Raw genomic sequence first — 23,897 nt, forward strand, 5'->3', positions numbered from 1 at the left:
GACCAATATTTATCCTTCAATCAACATCACAAAAAAAAAGGTAATCTGGTCATTAACTTTTTGCTGTTTGTGGGAGCTTGTTGTACATAAATTGTCTGTCACATTTCCTGTATTACAACAGTGATGACACTTCAAAAAATACTTTATTGACGCCCTGAGGCTATGAAAGATGCTATGTAAACCAGGCGAACATAGTTGGCTCTACTCTGTCCCACCTGTGTCCAAGTTTGAGATTAGCTCTGAATTCATGATTTTCAGAAATCCTTCAAAGTTCATTCACTCTGTTTCCAGTATCGACTCGCTCTCTGAGGAGGATGGAGTCAACTGCCTTACAGAATTTGACAGATAAAGTAGATTTATTGAAAACCACAGTTGCTGAAAAGTCACCTGATACCCAAGGTTAGTGCTAAAATTCCAATGGCATTGTAACAAATAGTTGTTTGGTAATACAGAACTTGAGCATTGATGAAAAAAGAGACGTCTAAGTTTTTCGTCTTGCACCCATCAGGACATTTCGCAAGAATACCAATATAAGGGGAAAGCAACAATTTATACTGTATGAGAAGAGAGTGCAATATAAATCCATACAGTGCAGTATAAACTCATACAGTATAAATTGTTATTTTCCCCTTATACTGGTATTTTTGAAAGACAAAAAGCTTCAACATGTCTCTTTCTTCAGGAATTGTAACATTGCAGTCATTGTCATTGTTGTCATCATCATCATTTTTCCTGCTCCACTGAGGTGCACAGAATAGTAATGAATTGACACCATGCAATCCTGGCTTGGGCTTTTGCTTGTAGCAGGCAAAGTTGCAGGCACACTTCAGGTGCATCATTGTGTTGCACAGAGATCCTCTTGATTGGCCTCTAGCTCTTTTCCCTTATAACATCCATTTACATGTTTGCTTAGGAATCTTGCTGTCCAGCATTCTCAGAATGTGACCAATTTAGTTCAGTATTCTGATTTTCCTGGCCCCGGGACTTTTTCCAGTGGCGGGCAGGAGAGGCAGGCCCCATGGCCCCAGTGGGCATTCTGGAAAGGTTCCCCCTCTGATCTGAGGAGCCTGCCTGCTTGATTCCTTTAAATTTTGATTTTAAGCTTACGCCTCATGTATCCACTTGATGTCCTACTTGCCTCAGCACCACCCACCCTTTCCTGTGGTACTGCCAAGACTTCAGAGCTGCTGGTCCCTGATAGGTCCGGCAGCATTGGAAGACCACTTGTCATCTTTAATTGGATGGCGAGCTTGGAGGTGGCCAAGTTAAAGCCACCTCCGGAATATCCCTTTGACAGTTCCGCTGCTGGCAAGTGCAAGTTCAGGACTTACAAACATTCAGACATACGATTTAGGAGCAGGAGTAGTCCATTTGGCTCATCAAGTCTGCTCTGCCATTTAATAAGATCATAGCTGATCTGACCGTGGTCTCAACTCCACATTTCGCCTATCCCCAATAACCTTCGACTCCCTTGTTAGTCAAGTATCTATCTACCCTGCCTTAAAAACATTAACTGACCCTGCCTCCACCGCTCTCTGGAGAAGAGAGTTCCAAATATTCACAACCCTCTGAGAGAAAAAATTTCTTCGCATCTCCATCCTAAATAGGAGACCCCTTATTTTTAAATTGTGTCCCCAGTTCTAGTTTCTCCCACAAGGGGAAACATCCTTTCAGCATCCACCCTGTCAAGTCCCTTCAGGATCTTATATGTTTCAATAAGATCACCTTTCAATCTTCTAAACTCCAATGGATACAGACCCAGCCTGTCTAACCTTTATTCATAAGAAGACTTCCATTTGGTCCTGACTTCAGGGTTCCAAAATCTGTGGGAAAATTCAACTTCTAGTCATTGGTGGTTTCTGTGCTCTCTGATATACACTTGCATTTGTCACTTTTTTAAACTACCTGATAACAAATAGTCATTGCAGCATATATATTAGAAGATGGTGAGCTGCTTTTGATGGCTTTGTTGGTCCGCCACACTTATAATCCAAATTAGGAGCACAGCCAACACATCTTACATTTTTTAGATTTTTTTTCTCACTAATTACATTTGATTTCTGGGTTGATTCAAGTGTCTAAAAAGCTCCACTAGGTTTTCCAGGTGAGTTTTGACATCAGATATGCAAACTCCATCATGTTGCATCACGCTGTAATTAACAGTAGGCAAAAGAATGCAGAATTTGCTGTTGTTTACCTATTAGAATTATTCTTTTATCAGAGTCAACATTATGTTTCATGATCTGTGTTTTTGCACCATTAATATATAATCCAACTTTTCTATCCATGTCTGCAAGCTCATTTATCTTTCTTTAATAAAAATATAAGAAATGTGTAATGAGGCAGATGTCATCTGCAAAGTTTAGGACCCTGATTTCTCCACTGAGCCATGCCAAATTTAATGCAAGGTGAATCTCTCAGCGCAACATCAATCACAATATCAGATGGAGACCATATACATTTCCAGTGATGGTCCCGTCAAAAACAAGCATGCTTTGCTTGTCACCAAACCAGAAGATATAAAGAGGAGGTGGGCAGAAAACTTCCACAAAATCTTCAACACATTACCTCTAGACAGTAGGATTGACTTTAACTCAGAATCACAGAATTGTTACAGCGCAGAAAGTGGTCGTTCGGCCCAACATTGCCACACTGGCTCTCCGAGTGAGCAATTTTCCTGGTGCCATTCTCCTGCCCTCATTGTGCAACCCTGCACATTCTTCCTTTTCAGATAATTCCCTTTTGAATGCTTCAATTGAACCTTCCTCCACTACACTCGCGGCAGGTATTCCAAACCGTAAATACTCGCTGCGTGCAAAAGGTTTTTCTTATATTATTTTGCTTCTTTTGTCAATTACATTAAATCTGTGCCTTCTCGTTCTTGATCCTTTCATGGGAACAGTTTCTCCCTATGAACTGTGTTCAGACCCCCCACCATGATTTTGAACACCTCTATCAAATCTCCTCTCAGCCTTCTTTTCTCCAAAGAAAACAGTCCTAACTTCTCCAATCTGTCGTATATAAGGGAGGCGATGGCATAGTGGTATTGTCACTGGACTAGTAATTCAGATACCCAGGGTAACGCTCAGATGGTGGAATTTGAATTCAGTAAAAATTTAATCTGCAATTAAAAACCCATTGTTGTAAAAACCCATTTGGTCCACTAATGCCCTTCAGGAAAGGAAATCTGTCGTCCTTACCTGATCTGGCTTACATGTGACTCCTTGACTCTTAAATGCCCTCTGAAATAGCCTAGCAAGCCACTCAGTTGTATCAAACTGCTACAAAGTCACAAAAAAGGAATGAAACCAGACGGACCACCTGGCATTGACCTAGGCACCGGAAACGACAATGGCACACTCAGACTGTCAACCCTGCAAAGTCCTCCTTACTAACATCTGGGGGCTAGTGCCAAAATTGGGAGCAACAGCCTGAAATAGTCATCCTCACAGAATCATACCTTACAGATAATGTCCCAGACACCATCCCTGGATATGTCCTATCCCACCAGCAGGATAGACTGTGGCGGCACAGTGGTATACAGTCAGGTGGGAGTCCTCAACATGGACTCAGACCCCATGAAGACTCATGGCATCAGGTCAAATATGGGCAAGGAAACCTCCTGCCGATTACCACATACTGCCCTCCCTCAGCTGATGAATCAGTGCTCCGCCATGCTGAACACCATTTGGAGGAAGCACCAAAGGTGGCAAGGGCGCAGAATGTACTCTGGGTGGGGGACTTCAATGTCTATCGCCAGGAGTGGCTCGGTAGCACCACTACTGACTGAGCTGGCTGAGTCCTAAATGACATAGCTGCAAGATTTGGTCTCCGGCAGATGGCGAGGCAACCAACAAGAGAGAAAAACATACTTGACCTCATCTTCACCAACCTGCAGATGCATCTGTCCATGACAGTATCAGTAGGAGTGACCACTGCACAGCTGCTGTGGAGATGAAGCCCCACCTTCACATTGAGGATACCCTCCCTTGTGTTGTGTGGCACTACCACTGTGCTAAATGTGATAGATTTTGTACAGATCTAGCAACTCAAGACTGGGCATCCATGAGGCACCGTGAGCCATTAGCAGCAGCAGAATTGTACTCGAACACAATCTGTAACCTCAAGGCCTGGCATATCCCCCACTCTACCATTACCATCAAACCAGAGGATCAACCCTGGTTCAATGAAGTGTGCAGGGGGGGCATGCCAGAAGTAGCACCAGGCATACCTAAAAATAAGGTGTCAACCTGGTGAAGCAATACCACAGGACTACACGCATGCCAAACAACATAAACGGCAAATGATAGAGCTAAGTGATCCCACAACCAACAGATCAGATCTAAGCTCTGCAGTCCTGCCACATCCAGTCATGAAAGCTGGTGGACAATTAAACAACTCACTGGAGGAGGAGGCTCCACAAATATCCCCATCCTCAATAATGGGGGAGCCCAGCACATCAGTGCAAAGCATAAGGCTGAAGCATTTGCTACAATCTTCAGCCAGGTGCTGAGTGGATGATCCATATCGGCCTCCTCCAGAGGTCCCCAGCATCACAGATGCCAGTTGTCAGCCAATTTGATTCATTCTACGTGATATCATGAAATGGCTGAAAGCACTGGATACTGCAAAGGCAATGGGCCCTGACAATATTCCAGCAATAGCGCTGAAGACTTATGCTCCTGAACTTGCCACACCCCTAGCCAAGCTGTTCCAGTACAGCTACAACACTGGCATTTACCCGGCTATGTGGAAAATTGCCCAGGTATGTCCTGTACACAAAAAGCAGGAAAAATCCAACCCGGCCAATTACTGTCCCATCAGTCTACTCTCCATCATCAGTAAAGTAATGGAAGGAGTCATCAACAGTGCTGTCGAGCGGCACTTGCTTAGCAATAACCTGCTCACTGATGCCTAGTTTGGGTTCCGCCAGATACAATCAGCTCCTGACCTCATTGCAGCCTTGGTTCACAAATAGGCAAAAGAGCTGAATTCCCGAGGTGAGGTGAGAGTGACTGCCCTTGACATCAAGGCCACATTTGACTGAGTGTGGCATCAAGGGCCCCTAGCAAAACTGGAGTTTTGGGAATCAGGAATGGGAATCGGGGGAAAACTCTCCACTGGTTGGAGTCATACCTAGCATAAAGGAAGGTGGTTGTGGTTGTTGGAAGTCAGTCATCTCAGCTCCAGGACATTACTGCTACAGTTCCTCAGGGTAGTGTCATCAGTCCAACCATCTTCTGCTGCTTCATCAATGAAATTCCTTCCATCATGAGGTCAGAAGTGGGGATGTTCGCTGATGATTGCACAATGCTCAGCACCATTCAAGACTCCTCAGATATTGAAGCAGTCCATGTCCAAATGCAGCAAGACTTGTCAGCCAAAGCCTGGATATTGTCCAAGTGGCAAGTAACATTCGTGCCACACAAGTGTCAGGCAATGACCATCTCCAGCAAGAGAGAATCCAGCCATTGCCTCATGACGTTCAATGGCATTACCATCACTGAATCCCTCACTATCAACATCCTGGGGGTTACCATTTACCAGAAACTGGACTGCACTGACCATATAAATACTGTAGTTACAAGAGCAGGTGAGAGGCTAGGAATCGTGTGACAAGTAACTCACCTCCTGATTCCCCAGCGCCTGTCCATCATCTACAATTCACAAGTTAGGAGTGTGATGGAAAAGCCCTCTTGCCTGGATGTGTACAGCTCCCACAACACTCAAGAAGCTTGACACCATCTAGGTCAAAGCAGCCTGCTTGATTGGCATCACATCCACAAACATTCATTCCCTCCATCACCAACGCACAGTAGGAGCAGTGTGCACCATCTACAAGATGCACTGCAGGAATTAACCAATGGTTCCTTCGACAGCACCTTCCAAACCCAAGCCCACTACCATCTAGAAGGACAAGGGCAGCAGATAGATGGGAACATCGCCATCTGGAAGTTCCCTTCCAAGTCACTCACTATCCTGACTTGGAAATATATCGTCGTTCCTTCACTGTCGCTGGGTCAAAATGCTGGAACTTCCTTCCCAACAGCACTGTGAGTGTACCTACACAAGAAGGACTGCGGCAGTTCAAGAAGGCAGCTCACCACCACCTTCTCAAGGACAACTAGGGATGGGCAATAAATGCTGCCCACACCCCGTGAATGAATTTTTAAAAAAAAATTAAAGTTCCTCATCCCTGGAACCATTCTCGAGAATCTTTTCTGCATTCTCTTCAATACCTTGGTATCCTTCCTAAAGTGCGGTGCCAAGAACTGGGTGCAGTACTCCAGCTGAGGCTGAACTAGTGTCTTAGACAAGTTCAACGTAACCTTCTTGCTCTTGTACTCTATGACCCTATTAATAAAGCCTAAGGTACTGTGTGCTTTATTAACTACACTCTCAATCTCTCCTGCCACCTTCAATGACTTAAGCAGATATACACCCAGATCCCTCTGCTCCTGCACCCCATTTAGAATTGTACCCTTTATTTTATATTGTTTCTCCATGTTCTTCCTACCAGACTGAAACACTTCACATTTCTGTGCATTTAACTTCACCTGCCACCTGTCTGCCCATTTTACCAAATTGTTTATGTCCTTTTGAAATTCTACACTATCCTCCTCACAGTTCATAATGCAAACTTTGAAATTGTGCCCTGTACGCTAAGGTTTAGGCCAATATATATCAGGAAAAGCAAAGGTCCTAACACTGACACCTAGGGAACTCAACTACAAACCTTCCTCCATCCCAAAAAACATCCATTAACCACTATTCTCTGTTATCTGTCACTCAGCCAATTTTGTATCCGTGTTGCCATTGTGCCTTTTATTCCATGAGCTATAACTTTGCTCACAAGTCCGTTGTGTGGCACTGTATCAAATGCCTTTTTAAAGTCCAAGTACCCCACATCAACAGCATTGCCCTCATCAAACCTCCCTGTTACCTCTTCAAAAAACTCCAGCAAGTTAGTTAAACATAATTTTCCCTCAAGAATTCCATGCTGGCTTTTCTTAATTAACCCGCATTTGTCCATGTGACTATTAATTTTGTCTCTTGTTTTGAAGTTTCCCCACCGCCAAATTTAAACTCACTAGCCTATAGCTGTTGGGCTAATCTTTACCAAAAAGTTTGCTGAACTGGATGTTAATTGTAGAAATCACAATGCATGAATGAGGTAAGCTTTACCATGATAAAAACAAAAAGCTAAAAGCTACTGCGGATGCTGGAAATCCAAAACAAAAACAGAATTACCTGGAAAAACTCAGCAGGTCTGGCAGCATCGGCGGAGAAGAAATCAGTTTCTTCTCCGCCGATGCTGCCAGACCTGCTGAGTTTTTCCAGGTAATTCTGTTTTTGTTTAAGCTTTACCATAACTAACTTAAGGAACATAACCAGGAGAGGATCACATTTGTCCCGAAGTACGAAAGGAGCGTGAAGATGAAAATCTGACTACCATCCTACATCTATTTAATTTAGTGTGGGAAAGAAATGTAATATTTAAAGTTTGGACAAAGAAATCACTGTCAAGCTTTCCAAGGAAGGAGACAGAAATGATTGTAACAACTAGTGTGATATTACGTTACTTTCTGTCCCTGGCAAACTCTTCTGTATCATTATCCTCAATAGGATGTCCTTTGATGGGAGACTAAAAGAAGAGTACTTTAGTTTTTGTAAGAAATTCTTGCATCAGCCAAATCTTTACTCTTCGTAATGTCATTGAGAAAAGCAAAGGATAGCAATTTGTAGTGGTACTAAATTTTATTAACTTAACTAAAAAAAGCATTTGATAGTGTCAAGGGAAATCCACTATGATAGTTTTGAAGTCTATACGAACATACGAATTAGGAGCAGGAGTAGGCCATTTGGCCTCTCGAGCCTGTTCCACCATTCAATAAGATCATGGCTGATCATATATGGCCTCAACTCCATTTTCCTTCCTATCCCCAATACCAGGCTTGTCCACTCTTTAGTATGGGTGGCCACATTTCCATTTTTTATTCACTCGAGGGATCAATGAGCAGATTTCAGAAAGATACATGAATTTCAAAAAAAAGTTGAACATGAAGAAAGGAAGCAACTTGTTGAGCAAAAATAAAGCAATGTCAAAGCAATAAATTGATTTTTTTAAAAAAGAGTCATTAATAAAAATGACAATTATATTGTAAGAGGGTGAGAGTGTGCATGTCTGGCTCAGTCCCAGTGTCAGGGTGTTTACTCACTCACCCTGAGAGTGGGTGAGAGTATGTGTTGGTGTGCAGGGGTGAGGGTGACTGAGAGTTCCAAGACTGGGAGTGAGCCAGACACACACACACACACACACACACATACATACACTCAAACACTCACTCAAATACTCACTCTCCCACACTCATTCACTCTCTCTCACACACACACAAACGCACACACATACACGTCTGAATTTTTTCGGATGGTGGGCTCTCACTTCCTGCCAATGGAAGAGTCAGTGGGGAATACATCCCCACCAACTCTGAGTGCCCCACAGACATACCACACTCGAATGAGCATTAAGTGGCTGCAGGCAGGACTTCCGCCCCTCACTTGGGAGGAAGTCCCACAGCACTCCAGTCCCTGCAGCGACAAGAGCTGAACAGGAATTGCATGAGGACACCTGAAACTAAGTCTGGGCACTGGAGCCCAAGGTAAGTTCAAGGCGTCCCAGGGCAGGAAGGGTAATGATGGCCTGAGAGGGGTGTGAAGGGGATGATCGGGGTCTTGGGGGAGAGGCCGGGTGGGGGGAGCGAGGTCCCGAGGGCACCAGACCTTAAGGGAGAGCGCCCAACTTCAGAAGAGGGCTTCTGATGGAGGCACCCCCCCACTCCCCCACTTCCTGCCTGAGAAATAAGTCTGTTGACTTTTGGGCTTTCCCCACGTAAGGTCAATCCTCCTGCCAAGCTAAAAATTGAGACTGGATGGGAAACCGCTCTTAAATGACCAATAATTGGCCCTTTAAGATCCTCAATTGGGGCAAGGGTGGCTTCCCGTCTGAGGCATTGCCCGCCCAGCGTGGTCGGGGCAGGCTGGAACCCAGAATGAATCCCATCCCTCGAATTTCATGCTCCACCTGCACCCCCCCACCACACCTAAAAATCCACCGGTGGAGGAGCATAAAATTCGGGCCACACACTCACTCTCTTCTACTCACTCACTGACACACTCACTCACACACACGCACACACACACACACATGCACACACACACTCACTCATCAATGACACACTCACTGACACACTCTGACACTCGCACTCACTCACTCTTACACTCACTCACTCACACACTCTGTCTCTCACACACACATTCTCTCCCTCACGTGCTCTCTCCCACACGCACCCACATACACATCCATTTTGTCTCTCACAACACCCCCCCCCACCCCACCCTTTGCCGGTAATGCTCTGGGGACCCAAGTTTGAATCCCACCATAGCAGATGGTAGAATTTGAATTTAATAAAAAGCTGGAACAAAAAGTCTAATGATGACCATTAAACCATTGTTGTAAAAACCCATCTGGTTCACTAATGTCCTTTAGGGAAGGAAATCTGCTGCCCTTACCTGGTCTGGCCTGCATGTGACTCCAGACCCACTACACTCTTAAATGCCCTCTGAAATGGCCTAGAAAGCCACTCAGTTGTACCAAACCACTAGAAGGTCAACAAAAAGAAGTGAAACTGAACAGACCACCAGGCATCGACCTAGGCACCAGAAACAATAATGGCAAGCTCAACCCTGTCGACCATGCAAAGTCCTCCTTACTAACATCTAGAGGCTAGTGCCAAAATTCGGAGAGCTATCTCACAGACTAGTCAAACAACAGGCTAACATAATCATACTCACAGAATTATACCTTACAGATAATTTCCCAGACACCACCGTCACCATCCCTGGTATGTCCTGTGTCACCGGCAGAAGAGACCCAGCAGAGGTGATGACACAATGGTACACAGTCAGGAGGGAGTTGCCCTGGGAGTTCTCAACATCAACCCTGGAACACATGAAGTCTCATGGCATTAGGCCAAACATGTATATGGAAACCTCCTGCTGATTACCACATATCACCTGCCACCCACCCCCCGCCCTTCGGCTGATGAATCATGTTGAGCGCAACTTTTAGGAAGCACTGAGAGTGGCAAGGGCGTCGAATGTACTCTGGGTGGTGGTCTTCAATGTCCATCACCAAGGGTGGCACAGTAGCACCAGTACAGACCGAGCTGGCCAAGTCTGAAAGGACATAGCTGCTAGACAGGTGGTGAGGGAACCAACAAGAGGGAAAAACATAAATTACTTCATCCTTATCAACCTGCCTGCCGCAGATGCATCTATCCATGACAGTATTGATAGAAGTGACCAGTGCACAGTCCTTCAGGAGACGAAGTCCTGTCTTCACATTGAGGATAACTTCCATCATGCTGTGTGGCACCACCACCATGCTAAATGGGATAGATTTTGAACAGATCCAGCAACTCAAAATCGGACATCCATGAGGTACTGTGGGCCGTCATCAGCAACAGAATTGTACTCAACCACAATCTGTAACCTCATGGCCTGGCATATCCCCCACTTTACTGTTACCAACAAACCAGGGGATCAACCCTGATTTAGTGAAGAGTGCAGGAGGGCATGTCAAGAGCAGCACCAGGCATACCTAAAAAAGAGGTGTCAACCTGGTGAAGCTACAGCTCAGGACTACTTGCATGCCAAACAGCATAAGCAGCAAGCAATAGGCAGAGACAAGTGATTGCACAACCAACGGATCAGACCTAAGCTCTGCAATCCTGCCACATCCAGCAAGGAATGCTGGTGGACAATTAAACAACTCACTGGAAGAAGAGGCTTCACAAATATTCCCATCCTTGATGATGGGGAAGCCCAACAGATCAGTGCAAAAGATAAAGCTGAAGCATTTGCTACAATCTTCAGCCAGAAGTGCCGAGTGGATGATCCATCTCAGCCTCCTCCTGAGGTCCCCAGCATCTCAGATGCCACTCTTCAGCCAATTCAATTCACTCCACATGATATCAAGAAACGGCTGAAGGCACTGGACACTGCAAAGGCCCTGACAATATTCCAGCAATAGTTTTGAAGACTTGTGCTCCAGAACTAGCTGCTCACTTAGCCAAGCTGGTCCAGTATAGCTATAACACTGACATCTACCCGGCAATATGGAAAATTGTCCAGGTATGTACTGTGCACAAAAAGCAGGACAAATCTAACCTGGCCAATTACCGCCCCATTAGTCTACTCTCGATCATCAGTAAAATGATGGAAGGGGTCATCAACAGTACTATCAAGTGGCACTTGCTTAGCAATCACCTGCTCACTGATGCCCAGTTTGGGTTCCTCCATTATCACTCAGCTCCTGACCTCATTACAGCCTTGGTTCGAACATGGACAAAAGAGCTGAACACCAGAGGTGAAGTGAAAGTGACTGCTCTTGACATCAAGACAGCATTTGACTGAGCATGGCATCATGCATCCCTAGTAAAACTGGGATCAGTGGAAATCGGGGAAAACTCTCCACTGGTTGGAGTCATACCTAGCACAAAGGAAGATGGTTGTGGTTGTTGGATGTCAACCATCTCAGCTGCAGGCCATCAATGCAGCAGTTCCTCAGGGTAGCATCCTCAGCCGAAACATCTTCAACTACTTCATCAATGACCTTCCATCATAAGGTCAGAAGCACAGATGTTCGCTGATGATTGCACATGTTCAGCAACATTTGCGACTCCTCAGATACTCAAGCAGTCCATGTCCAAATGCAGCAAGTCCTGGACAATAATCAGGCTTTGGCTGACAAGCGGCAAGTAACATTCATGCCACACAAGTGCCAAGCAATGACCATCTCCAAAAAGAGAGAATCTAATCATCGCTCCTTGACGTTCAATGGCATTACCATTACTGAATCCCCCACTACCAACATCCTGTGGTTACCATTGACCAGAAACTGAACCGGTCTAGCCATATAAATACTGTGGCTACAAAAGCAGGTCAGAGGTTAGGAATCCTGCAACGAGTAACTCATCTCCTGACTCCCCAAAGCCTGTCCACCATCTACAAGGCACAAGTCAGGAATGTGATGGAATGCTCTTCACTTGCCTAGATGAGTGCAACTCCAGCAACACTGAAGAAGCTCAACACCAACCAGGACAAAGCAGCCCGCTTGATTGGCACTCCATGCATAAACATTCACTCCCTCCACCACCAAAGCACAGTGGCAGTAGTGTGTGCCATCTACAAGTGCACTGCAGGAATTCACCAAGGCTGCATAGACAGCGCCTTCCAAACCCACAACCATTGCCATCTAGAAGGACAAGGGTTGTGCACCCCACCCCACTTGCCACCCCCGGGCCTGCCACACCTTCACCCCCACCCCACCCTGGGCCCACTGCACCTTCGGTGCCTTGGGCCCCGGCAGCCCTCAGCACACTGACCACTGTTGGTGTTCACTGCTCCTCCAATCTGAGACTGTTTCTCTCCCTGGTTTGCTGCAGATCGACGCACAAGTGAGTCTATCAGCAGCAAATGTGGGAAAGGAACAGCCTGTGATTGGAGGAACAGCTCCTTGCAAAATCCTTAATTTTACTGACCTATCTTAGTGGCATTTTTAACGGTGGCTCCGGGGGCCACATAAAGGGATTATGCGGGCCACAATGCAGCCTGTGGTCCGCCAGTTGGACAAGCCTGCCCTATACCCTTTGACTCCCTTGTCAATCAAGAATCTATTTAATTCAGCCTTAAAAGTATTCAGTGACCCTGCCTCTACCACTCTCTGGAGGAGACCCCTTATTTTTAAACTGTGTTCCCTAGTTCTAATCTCTCTCACAAGGGGAAGCATGCTTTCAGAATCCATTCTGTCAAGTTGCTTCAGGCTCTTATATGTTTCAATAAGATCACCTCTCATTCTTCTAAACTCCAATAAATACCGACTGAACCTGTCCAACCCTTCCTCATAAGATAACGAACCCCCATAAGATAACCAACCCCCTCATTCCAGGAGTCAGTCGAGTGTCCCTTCCCTGAACTGCTTCTAATGCAATTAGGTCCTTTTTTAAATAAGGAGACCAAAATGTACACAGTACTCCAGATATGGTCTCCCCAATACTCTATACAGCTGCTGTAAAATATCCCTGCTTCTATATTCCATTCCCCTTGCAATAAATGACAACATTCCATTTTCCATCCTAATCATTTGCTTCACCTGCATACTATTTTTGATTCATGTACCAGGACACCCAGATCCCTCTGTACTGTAGAGTTCTGCAATCTCTCTCCATTTAAATAATATGCTGCTTTTTTTATTCTTCCTGCCAAAATGGACAAGTTCACATTTTCCCACATTACACTCCATCTGCCAAATTTTTGCCACTCACAGAGTCCCTTTGCAGACTCCTTATGTCCACTTCACACTTATTTTTCTACCTACCTTTGTGTCATCATCAAATTTAGCAACCATACATTCGATCCCATCATCCAAGTCATTAATATAGATTGTAGACGGTTGATCCCTGCGGCACTTCAATCGTTACATCTTGCCAACCCAAAAATGATCTATTTACACCTACTCTCTGTCTCCAGCTAATCAATTCTCTATTCATGCTAATATGTTACCTCCTACACCATGGGCTCTTATTTTGTCTGGTAAGCATATGAGTTACATAGGAATTGCTCAATGAAAAATTTCACATTCTACCACCCTGGTAGTTGCATGATGCAACAATAATAGAGTTGTTGATAATCATGGCTATCAATTAGAAATGGCTATCAATAACAGGCCTAGACATAAGAGAAGTAAAACCCCCAAGTGGTGGAAAGCTTTGGGAATAATAGGTCCTACATCACCTGTTTTTCCCAAGCATGCTAAAGTTGCCAAATGTCATGGCTCAAATTACTTATTTACTTTATCCATAAATATATGTTCTGAAACAAATCTAATTTACACATGAATAAATCAACATTACCTGCCTCCACCATCTCTCCAGAAAGTCTGTTCCATAGATTGTTAGACTTGCTCACTGAAACAATGATTGCACAGAATAGTTTTGCATTTGAAGCACAGGCTGTCTTCTGTTCCTACAAGTTTGAACATTGTAAAATAGCTTGTCATGGTCTACATTGTATAGTTCCTTTAGACTCCTAAACACCAATTGTACCATCTCTCAACCTTCACTTTTCCAGTGAGAACATGCCCATTTTACATAATTGCTCCTCATAATCCAATCCCTGCACCCGTTCAATCATTCATGTTGCCCACGTCTGTATTTTTTTAACAGTTTTTTGTATTGTGATGACCAGAAATATACATGTATTTATTGGAAGTGTATTGTATTAATGATATTTAAATAACCTCATTATTTCAAATCAATATTGACCTTTCCAAATATCCCGATATCTGATTTAATTTACTCACCACCACTGAACTTTGTTGTAATGGCTTCAATATATTGTCATTCTGAACCTGCAGATTTCTTTCGTTTTCCATACACTTTATTTTATTTCCATCATCTCTTCTGTGGCTCATTTGGTGGCACTCTCGCCTCTGAGTCAGGAGGTTGTATGTTCAAGTTCCATTGTAGGACATAGACACAAAAATGAAGGCTGATGCACCAACGCTGTACAAAGGGAGTGCTGAACTGTTGAAAGTTCTGTCTTTCGGATGAAGTGTTAAACTGAGACTCTGTCTGCCTTCTCGGATGGCTATAAAAGATCTCGGCATTATTCTGAAGTAGAAGGGGAGTTATCCCTGGTGTTCTGGCCAATCAGTATTAACTCTTCAATCAACATCACAAAAACACGATCTGGTCATTATCATTTTGTTGTTTGGAGGAGTTTGCTGTGCACAAATTGGCTGCTGTGTTTCCTAAATTACAAAAGTGACTACACTTCAAAAGCTCTTCATTGGCTATAAAGCACTTTGGGACATCCTTTGATCATGAAAAGCGCTATCTAAATGCAAGTCTTTTTTCTTTCTTTCCTGCTGTGCTTCAATTTCTATATTCTCACTGAATAAATCACTGTATTTAGCATACTCATTACAGTGGAAATCTATGCTTGGGAGGAAACTGCTCACAAGCATTACTCAGTGACACATAGATCATGTGACAATACAAACAACGTAATAACTAATATTAAAGAACTATTAACTAGTGCAGACGATTGCATTATAAGGAATTGATTGGCATTGCTGGGATACAATTCCCCTGATGGAAGCTTAGGCCTTGGCACAAACATTAACAAACTTAACAATCTGATTGTTTGCTGCACTAACCTTATGAGTTTCTGTGAATTGCTATGTCCAGTTCTCGAACATGAAGCATTCTAGTGAATACAACTTTACCAGATATCTACAGATTATGGTTTCCAGGAACATACCAGCATATTTCAGGCACCAGTATCAATAAAGTGCAGAGTAGGGATTGAGATTTGAGAGACCACAGTTATCACTTATAACCAATTCTATGTTTGCTGGTTAACTATGTTCTTATTTTTGATTCTAAGTACAAGCGCCTTCATATGATGGGGGATGTTTATAATCTGTATGGAGCTAAGACAGAACGGGATGATTTCCTGAAGCCGCATATTGTAATAATATGATGCTGGCTTGCAGCCACATGCTGACTTCTGATTTTGGCTAAGGCAAGGGAAAACTACGCCCATTTACTAAATAAAAGGAAAATATTGCGGGTGCTGGAAATCTGAAATAACAACAGAAAATGGTGGAAACACTCAGCAGGTAAGGCAGCATCTTTGGAGAGAAACACAGAGTTAATGGGCGGAATTTTCCCATCCTTCCTGCTGCAGGTTTCGTGGTGGGCGGGAGTGGAGAATCCAGCAGCTGTCAATAAGTTGGAAACCCGCTGGCATAAAAGTAGTTTGTGATTCTGCCGACGGCAGGTTGGTTATCCTGCTGCCTAGTGATGTGAACGCCATTTGCATTCATTACCATTTCATGAACACTCATTAAAACAGCTGCTTGCTGAAATCTCATGATGCCTTCCAACCTTAACAGCGGGAAATTATGTCAGCCTGAAACCCGTTTGAAAAGGAGTGGCATACACATGTCGGACCTCAGCTTCTTCGTGATGAGTGCAACATACATAGCCTACCTGCCATAGCACTGCGCTGGTCTTGTTGCGATGAATGCCACTCTGCTGGGGCTGCGGGTTTGGTCTGCTCCTGCTCTTTGCCTACATTGTCCAGAAGGACACCACTATGCTGCAGTACTCATGCAGGCCTCCACTTTCAAACCCTAACCAGTACTGCGGCCAGGGCTGGGGAGTGCAGGGGTCTTCCACCCGGTGGCTGACACCGTTGTCCGCAAGGACACCATTGTGCAGTGGCACACAGGCAGAACTCCACTTTCAGCAACGAATGTTTTGACCAAGGGTGGGGTGTGAGGGGAAGGTGAGGATGATGAAAACAACTAATGAGGAAGGAAGGCTGTGCCAGGATTGTGAAGAGGAAAGGGTGAACACAAGGAGGATAATGGGGAAGGAGGGCCATGCAAGGGGTGTGATGGGGGAAAGGGGGCATGATGGAAGGCAGAAGGGCAAGGATGGGGAACAGTGGAAGGCAGAGGGTAGACCGCGGGTTGGAAGCTGGAGCCCAACAATGGAACATAAAATGCTGACATTCAAGGGGGTTAAAGGGATAACACATGTTTGACTGGAAGGGGATGCACGCAGACTCTGGAATAGATGGGGTGGGTGGAGGTCCACATGGGGCATAGGCATGTCACAAGTGATGGGAGGGGAGGGTAAGAATGCCCACCACAACAACTGTGAGATCCAGTATTATTGGGAGAGGTTGGAGAACAATAGGAGGGAGTTCTGCCTTCACATTGTGAGGTTCCAGGTATATATATCAGGCAGACGGACAGTGAGAGAGGGAGTGTCGAATTGCGTTTTGGAAGTAATAGTGGAGAACCACTAACTTGCTGCACCACAGCAATGACGCTGTCACAAATTAAAAGTACCAGTGAATCTAATTGGGAGGGGTCTGAGGCACTGTTGGGGGAGCATACTGCTGGGCTAAGGGGCCCATTCTGGGGGCATCCTCTAACCTGTTGGTGCCGCAAGAGTGAACATGAGACTGCTTAGTGAGAAAGGAGGAAGATCGCCTTGGGAAGAAAGCCACTGAAAGCCAATGCCTTTGTTAGTGCTATTAAAGGAGTACTCAGAATTCAGTGGCTTCACATCACAGTCGCTGCATCTCAAGAGTAACACACAGGAATTTAGAATCTGAGAATGTAGGCAATAGCGAAGGAGGCACAGCTGCATCATATATAGCATTCCATCAAGGAAGGCCTGTCACATGTTCACCAGAATTGGCATTCATTAAGAGGCCAAAGGGCATCCACTCATTGACCATGAACAATTGATTGGTCATTACTATGCCACATCAGAGATTGGAGCACAGAGTTGGGTTGGGTCATTCATCTCATTTACACCTTATCATCCCCCACAGGGCTCCAAATGTTACATATCTGGGATTCCATCTTGTTCACCTTGACGTGTGCGCTCGCATCTCAGGGACAAGGCTGCACCAACCACCATGCAAGTAGGGCAGGAAAAATTATAGACCCTTACGCCATATGTTTCATATTCAGAGCTTCATTTTCTTGACCCTTTATTCATTAATGCCTTCAATGTTTCATTTCAGAGAGAAGGCAAAAGCACAAATGGATCCAGGGCTCAATGCTGCCTTTGTCAGGGTCTTAATGCAATGGAGGTGGTGAAGGAGGGAGAGGTGACACCGAGCACAGTTCCAGCAGGAGGCTCCGCCTGAGGGACATGGTCAAGCAAAGCCAGGCCATGAACTGGATGGTCAGGAGGAGAGACCCAGACAATGGAGGCAAATCGCCAGACCTAGCGTATAATGTAGAAGAGTCTCCTATTTACAGATGAGTGAGAGACAATGCCGGGCTCGTCTGCACTTGTCCCGAGCTCTGGTACATCACACATGCCACATTCTTTGTGAAGACCTGATGCCAGGTGTGGTTGGAGGATATCCCCTGCCATTGGCTTTGAAGGTGACCGCAGTGCTCAATTTCTTTGCCTCTGGGTCTTTCCAGGGGTCAACAGGGGACCTGTGCGGCAGCCTTCAGTCCGCAATACATCAATGCATAAAGGAGGTTACAAATGCCCTTTGCAGGAAAGCACATCATTATGTCAGGTGTGCCTTGGGCGACGATAGCCAGGCTGCCAGATTAACCAGCTTCGCCAACCTCTCAGGGTTCCCAAGGTTGCATGGTGCAAATAGACTGCACCTATGTGGCTTTACAGGCTCCATGGCAGCAGCCCTTAATGTTTATAAACCACAAAGGCTACCATTCCATCAATGTACAACTGGTGTGTGATTATCAGAAGCACATAATGCATGTTTGTGATAAGTATCCTGGGAGTTCCCATGACTCCTACATCCTGCATCACTCCCAGGCCCCTGAGATTTTCAAGGGGCCATTACGTTTGCAGAGATAGCTGCTTGTGGATAAGGGGTACCTACTGAAATACTGGCTGATCACACCAGTGCATCGCAGTGTGTTGTTGTCTTCACAATCTGGCAATGCAAAGAGGTGATCCCTTGCCAGAGGGTGAAATGGAAGAGGATGAGAGCTCATCGGAGGATGAAGATCTGGAGGCCCAGTAACCTCAGGAGGCTGCTGAGGGTCAGTGTGAATATGATGACATCATGGAGAATGCAAGACTTGGCAGACGTGCCCTTGACACTTTAATTGCTGACAGGTTCCAGGAAGAGTAAAGTTAAGGGAGGGCACATGGGCCACATCTCTCCTAGCCCTCAATGCCATTCTCTTTCATCTCAAGGTATGTCCAAACACTTGCAGCAAGAATGAGTCCTACATTCACACTTGCACATTTTGGCCTCATGAATCACCAGAAATGATCTCTGCTTTTGTCCACAGTGCCCTGTGAATGCACTGACTCTGGGAACTGAGTCCATTGAGGAACAAGAGCAATATGAAAGAGGACTTGAAGCTTTCTCCACCATATAACGATGCAAACACTGCTGGCAGTGAGATGAGGATGTGACTAGGGATCTCCTCCTCCCATGCATGTCGTATCTTCAGCCACTACCACTGAGGTAACACAAATGCAACTAGAATATCAACGCTGATGAGCTGTCCTCACTCAAAGGTGTTCCTTGAGGAACAAAGGTTCAGAATGCTTACATCACACACATCAAGTAAAGATTTAAACACTTCTCCCTGATATCAAACAAAGATGCGGAGACTACTCAAGTGAGGTTGACATCACAGGAATGTTAATCTCACAGTGGACACTATCAGAATGGGAGGATGGCTAAACCTTGACATAAGAAGATTCCAATGTACAAAATCACAATGCTTTCAGTTGACCACAACATTAACATAACCATCAAATGTATTCACAAAAGTGCAATTTCTTTATAGTGGTAGCACACCTGTGACCCAAAAGTGACATCAAACTTCTTAACTTTCCTAAACCTACAGCTACTTCTGGGTGCAGCCCCGACATCTTCAGCAGGGGTAGGGGTAGCCTGCTGATTGTAGCCTGCCGACTGCTGTCTATCCTGATGTCTGCAATAACCTTGGTGGATGATCTCTAGTGGCTGGAGGGCCCTGGTCTGATAATGGTCTCCTGCTCAGGGGCAGATGCACTCTCGGTGACCTGAGCAGCTGGAGCGGATGCAGGGTCATAGGAAGAGCAGACTGTAAGCGGCTGCACATCCTTGGAGTTTCCTGAGAAGAGGCCCCCAGAGTGTCCGGCTGACGCTTATCCTGCAAGTGGGTGCCTGAGGGCCCCGCCCTTACTCCTTGAGATGATGCACCTGGTGGGAGGTCAAGGTGCCCCGTCCCCATGTTGCCTACATCTTGATGGTGCCCACCAAGGTGTGTAGCTATGGAGTGCAGAGCTGAGAACAAATCTGGCAAGACCTGCTGGACCAAGGTCTCCATGGTGGTTGCCAGCCTTCCCATGGTGACCTCAGGGTGCTTGCATGTCAGAGTCATGACATAAGACAGAACGTGAGCGGACTCCTCCATTGTTCGCTCTAGTCTGTTGAGTGACTGTCAAATTGCCACCTGATGTTCCGCCGCTTGTTGTATTGAGTTGGTAACCACTTCCAGAGGGTCATAGGAGCGATCCCTGTCCTCCCCAGCCAGCTCAGTTGCAGCCTCCTTGAACTCAATGAGGAAAATAATGTCAGCCGTCTCTCCCTCAGTCTGCGCTCTTTCTCTTCCGTTGTGTGCCAGCTTGCCCTGTTTGAAGACGAAAGAAAGGCACATGGTGAGAAGGAATGGAGCAGAGGTTGGGTGAGATGCGTGTTCCCTGTGTGTGGTGAACCCTCCCTAGAAGGGCTGGAGGATGCAGTGTAAGCAAAATGATACATGGGATGGTGGTGATGTGAAAGTTTTCGTGAGAGAACGAGTGGTGAAATGTGTCCCCCGCTAATGGTTGTGTGAGATCCCTAAAGATAGTAGCCATTTGGGTGCATGATGCCATGATGAAAGTTTGACATTGGAGGGAGTTGAAGGATGACTTCCCTTGGCAGAGCGGATGAGATCACTCATCCTCTTCCTGCACTGGATAACGTTTTGGGCGCTGGTTACCAGCAGCGCTGACCTCCTGTGCGACGGCCTCCTAGGCCGGAGCGGTGAGGCTGATCTGCTTCCTGGATGCATCCCTGGGATACAGGACATGCCTGTGCACCCTCATTCCTCTGAATAAGGCCTCAACCTAGTGGGTGAAGTGGGGTGCTACCTTCTTGAGGCTTATGGCTTTCTTCATGTGCATGGAGGACATCTGTAACAGTCTCCTGGAGACAGGTGGGCTGGAGAGATGTATGTGTTCAACTAGCATTTATATAAAGTGCCCAGAACCTCGACCCTGCCAGCTGACGGCAGGTGGATGATTCAGCTCCCAACCCACCAGGTGATTCAGTCTGATACTCGCCTCTGCATTAATGAGCTTCCAAGCGTGGAATCGGGCGTGAGATCCCGACATTCTGAGCAGCGGGGTGGCTGCTGCTGAAACCGCATGCCACCGCACTTAGTCCCATAAATGGAAAGTTCCACTTAATGTTTCAGGTCGGTGACTCTTCATCAGAACTGAGGAAAGGGATAGAAATGTAATAGGTTTTGAGAAAGTGATAGTGATGGGGAAGTTACTCTCAGTTGTGGCTTCTGTTTGAGTGCCATTTGTTGCAGATCATTCCACCTGTTTGAATATAGTGGGACCCAATTGACAGTAGAATGGAATAATCACAAACCAGGTTGCACTAAACTTGCAATATTGTCACTGTACCTATTCTGGAAGAGATGCAAACCTTTTTTCACTTACAAACTTTTAAACTCTTATTTTACTGTTGCTTGGTCAAAATCCTGGAACTGCCATCCTAACAGCATTGTAGGTTTACCTACACCACATGGACTGCAGCAGTTCAAGAAGGTGGTTTTGACTGATCTCGAGCTGAGCTTTTGATTTTGTGTTATACAGTTGCAAGGTGCACCTGCTTAAACCTCTTAAATGTTGCCCGTCTTCGCCTCTACAAGCCCATCTGCTGTTGAAATGTGCATCCATGCCTTTATCATCTGCACAGCCTCCCTAGCCAGCTTCCCATTTCTACCCTCTGCAAACTTGAATTCATCCAAAACTCTTCTGCTCGTATACTATCCTGCACAGTTCGGCTCATCTATTCCTCACTGACTTATTGGCTTTGGAATTTCAACAGTTGTTGTGTGACTGCCCTTGACGTCAAGGCAGCATTTGACCGAGTGTGGCATCAAGGCACCATGACAAAACTGGAGACAATGGGAATCACGGGGAAAACTCTCCGCTGGTTGGAGACATACTTAGCATAAAGGAAGATGGTTGTGGTTGTTGGAGGTCAAGCATCTCAGTTACAGGACATCACTACAGGAGTTCCTCAGGGTAGTGTCCTAGGCCCAACCATCTTCAGTTGTTTCATCAGTGACCTTCCTTCCATCATATGGTCAGAAGTGGGGATGTTTGCTGATGGTTGCACAGTGTTCAGCATCATTCGCAACTCCTCAGATATTGAAGTGTTTCATGTCCAAGTGCAGTTAGACCTGGACAATATCCAGGCTTGGACTGACAAGTGGCAAGTAACATTCACATCACACAAGTGCCAGGCAATGACCATCTCCAACAAGAGAGAATCTAACCATGGCTTCTTGATGTTCAATGACATTACCATTGCTGAATCCCCCCACTATCAACGTCCTGGGGGTTACCATTGATCAGAAACTCAACTGGACTAGCCATATAAATACTGTGGCTACAAGAGCAGGTCAGAGGCTAGGAACCTACAGTGAGTAACTCACCTCCGTCTACAAGGCACAAGTCAGGAATGTGATGGAATACTCTTCGCTTGCCTGGATGAGTGCAGCTCCAACAACTCAAGAAGCTTGACACCATCCAGGACAAAGCAGCCCGCTCGATTGGCACCTCACCCACAAATATTCACTCCATCTACCACTGGCAGCAGTGTGTACCATCTACAAGATGCACTGCAGGAACTCATCAGGACTCCTTAGACAGCACCTTTAAAACCCACAACCACTACCATCTAGAAGGACAAGGGCAGCAGACACATGGGAACACCATCACCTGGAAGTTCCTCTCCAAGTCACTCACCATCCTGACTTGTAAATATATTGCCATTCCTTCACTGTCGCTGGATCAAAATCCTGAACTCCCTTCCTAACAGCACTGTGAGTGTACCTACACCACATGGACTGCAGTGGTTCAAGAAGGCAGCTCACCAACACCTTCTCAAGGGCAATTGGGGATGGACAATAAATGTTGGCCTAGCCAGAGATGCTCACATCCCATGAATGAATTTTTAAAAATTAAATCCTTTCATGGCTTCATTTTTCCCTAGCTCCTTCAGACATAGGGCCCATCCCCACACCAAACTGGACAGTATTCACCAGAAACTGTCTGTACCGAATCATGGTGTCATTTGCACTTACTGACACAAATATGTGTAACTCCGACTATTAACTTGGCTGAAATTCATAGGAACTGCTATTAACTGAGTTGTGTCACATACAGCATAATGACTTGCAGCCAAACTCATTCGGACGCACTGTATTGCCAGTGGCTGTGATGATCAAAACAACCCTGAACATCTATCTTTTCATATCATTCCAAGATGACATGAGCCAAATTAGGTAATCTGCTTTATAAAGACTTAAAAAAGCAAATGACAGATGTCTTGTCTGCTTGAACAAGCAATTTCTCTCCTTAATGGCAGCAGTATAAGAAGGTTGTATCCAAAGGTCTACCAGATGCTTCTATACACCTATTATGGGTATGTTGTGGTTATGTTGCAGGACCAATAATTCAGATGCTTGGGCTAATAATCCAGAGAACGGGAGTGAAACCCCCTCCTCAGCAGTTTGAGAATTGGAATTCTGTTAATAAAAAAAATGTGGAAATAAAAAGATAAGATCAATAATCATGATCCCTAAGCCTCTTCACTACCATCCTCCAGCAAGGGAAACCTGCCATTTATATTCAGCCTGGCCTATATGTGTGACTCCAGTTCCTTTTTTATTATTCATTCATGGGATGTGGATGTCACTGGCTAGGCCAGCATTTATTACCCATCCCTAATTGCCCTCATTCAGAGGGCATTTTAAGAGTCAACCACATTGATGTGGGTCTGGAGTCACAGGCAGGCCAGAACAGGTAAGGATGGCAGATTTCCTTCCCTAAAGAACATTAGTGAACCAGATGGATTTTAACAACAATCAACAATGGTTTTGTGGTCATCATCAGACTTTTAATTCCAGTTTTTTATTACTGTGCGGTGATCACTCCTAGCAGTACTGTTATGAACAGATGTGTTGCAGCAGGTAG

At 45.4% G+C, this 23,897-nt stretch overlaps 1 protein-coding gene across 2 annotated transcripts in view; it reads left to right on the plus strand.

Annotated features, from left to right (window-relative positions):
• Positions 1-289: 289 nt before the first annotated feature.
• The window catches only part of LOC144680977 (uncharacterized), a 157,534-nt gene continuing 133,926 nt past the window's right edge, over positions 290-23,897 (plus strand). The window contains exon 1 of one of the 2 annotated variants that reach the window (XM_078542601.1): positions 290-399. Coding sequence is in view for 1 of the 2 variants with exons in the window: in XM_078542600.1 (XP_078398726.1) it covers positions 315-399 (85 nt within the window). In the remaining variant the exon portion in view is untranslated. The remainder of the gene's footprint in view (positions 400-23,897) is intronic. The other variant, XM_078542600.1, reaches the window with a different exon arrangement.

This window comes from Cetorhinus maximus, chromosome 5, assembly GCF_964194155.1.
Source record: "Cetorhinus maximus chromosome 5, sCetMax3.hap1.1, whole genome shotgun sequence".
NCBI classification, from domain to species: Eukaryota; Metazoa; Chordata; class Chondrichthyes; order Lamniformes; family Cetorhinidae; genus Cetorhinus; species Cetorhinus maximus.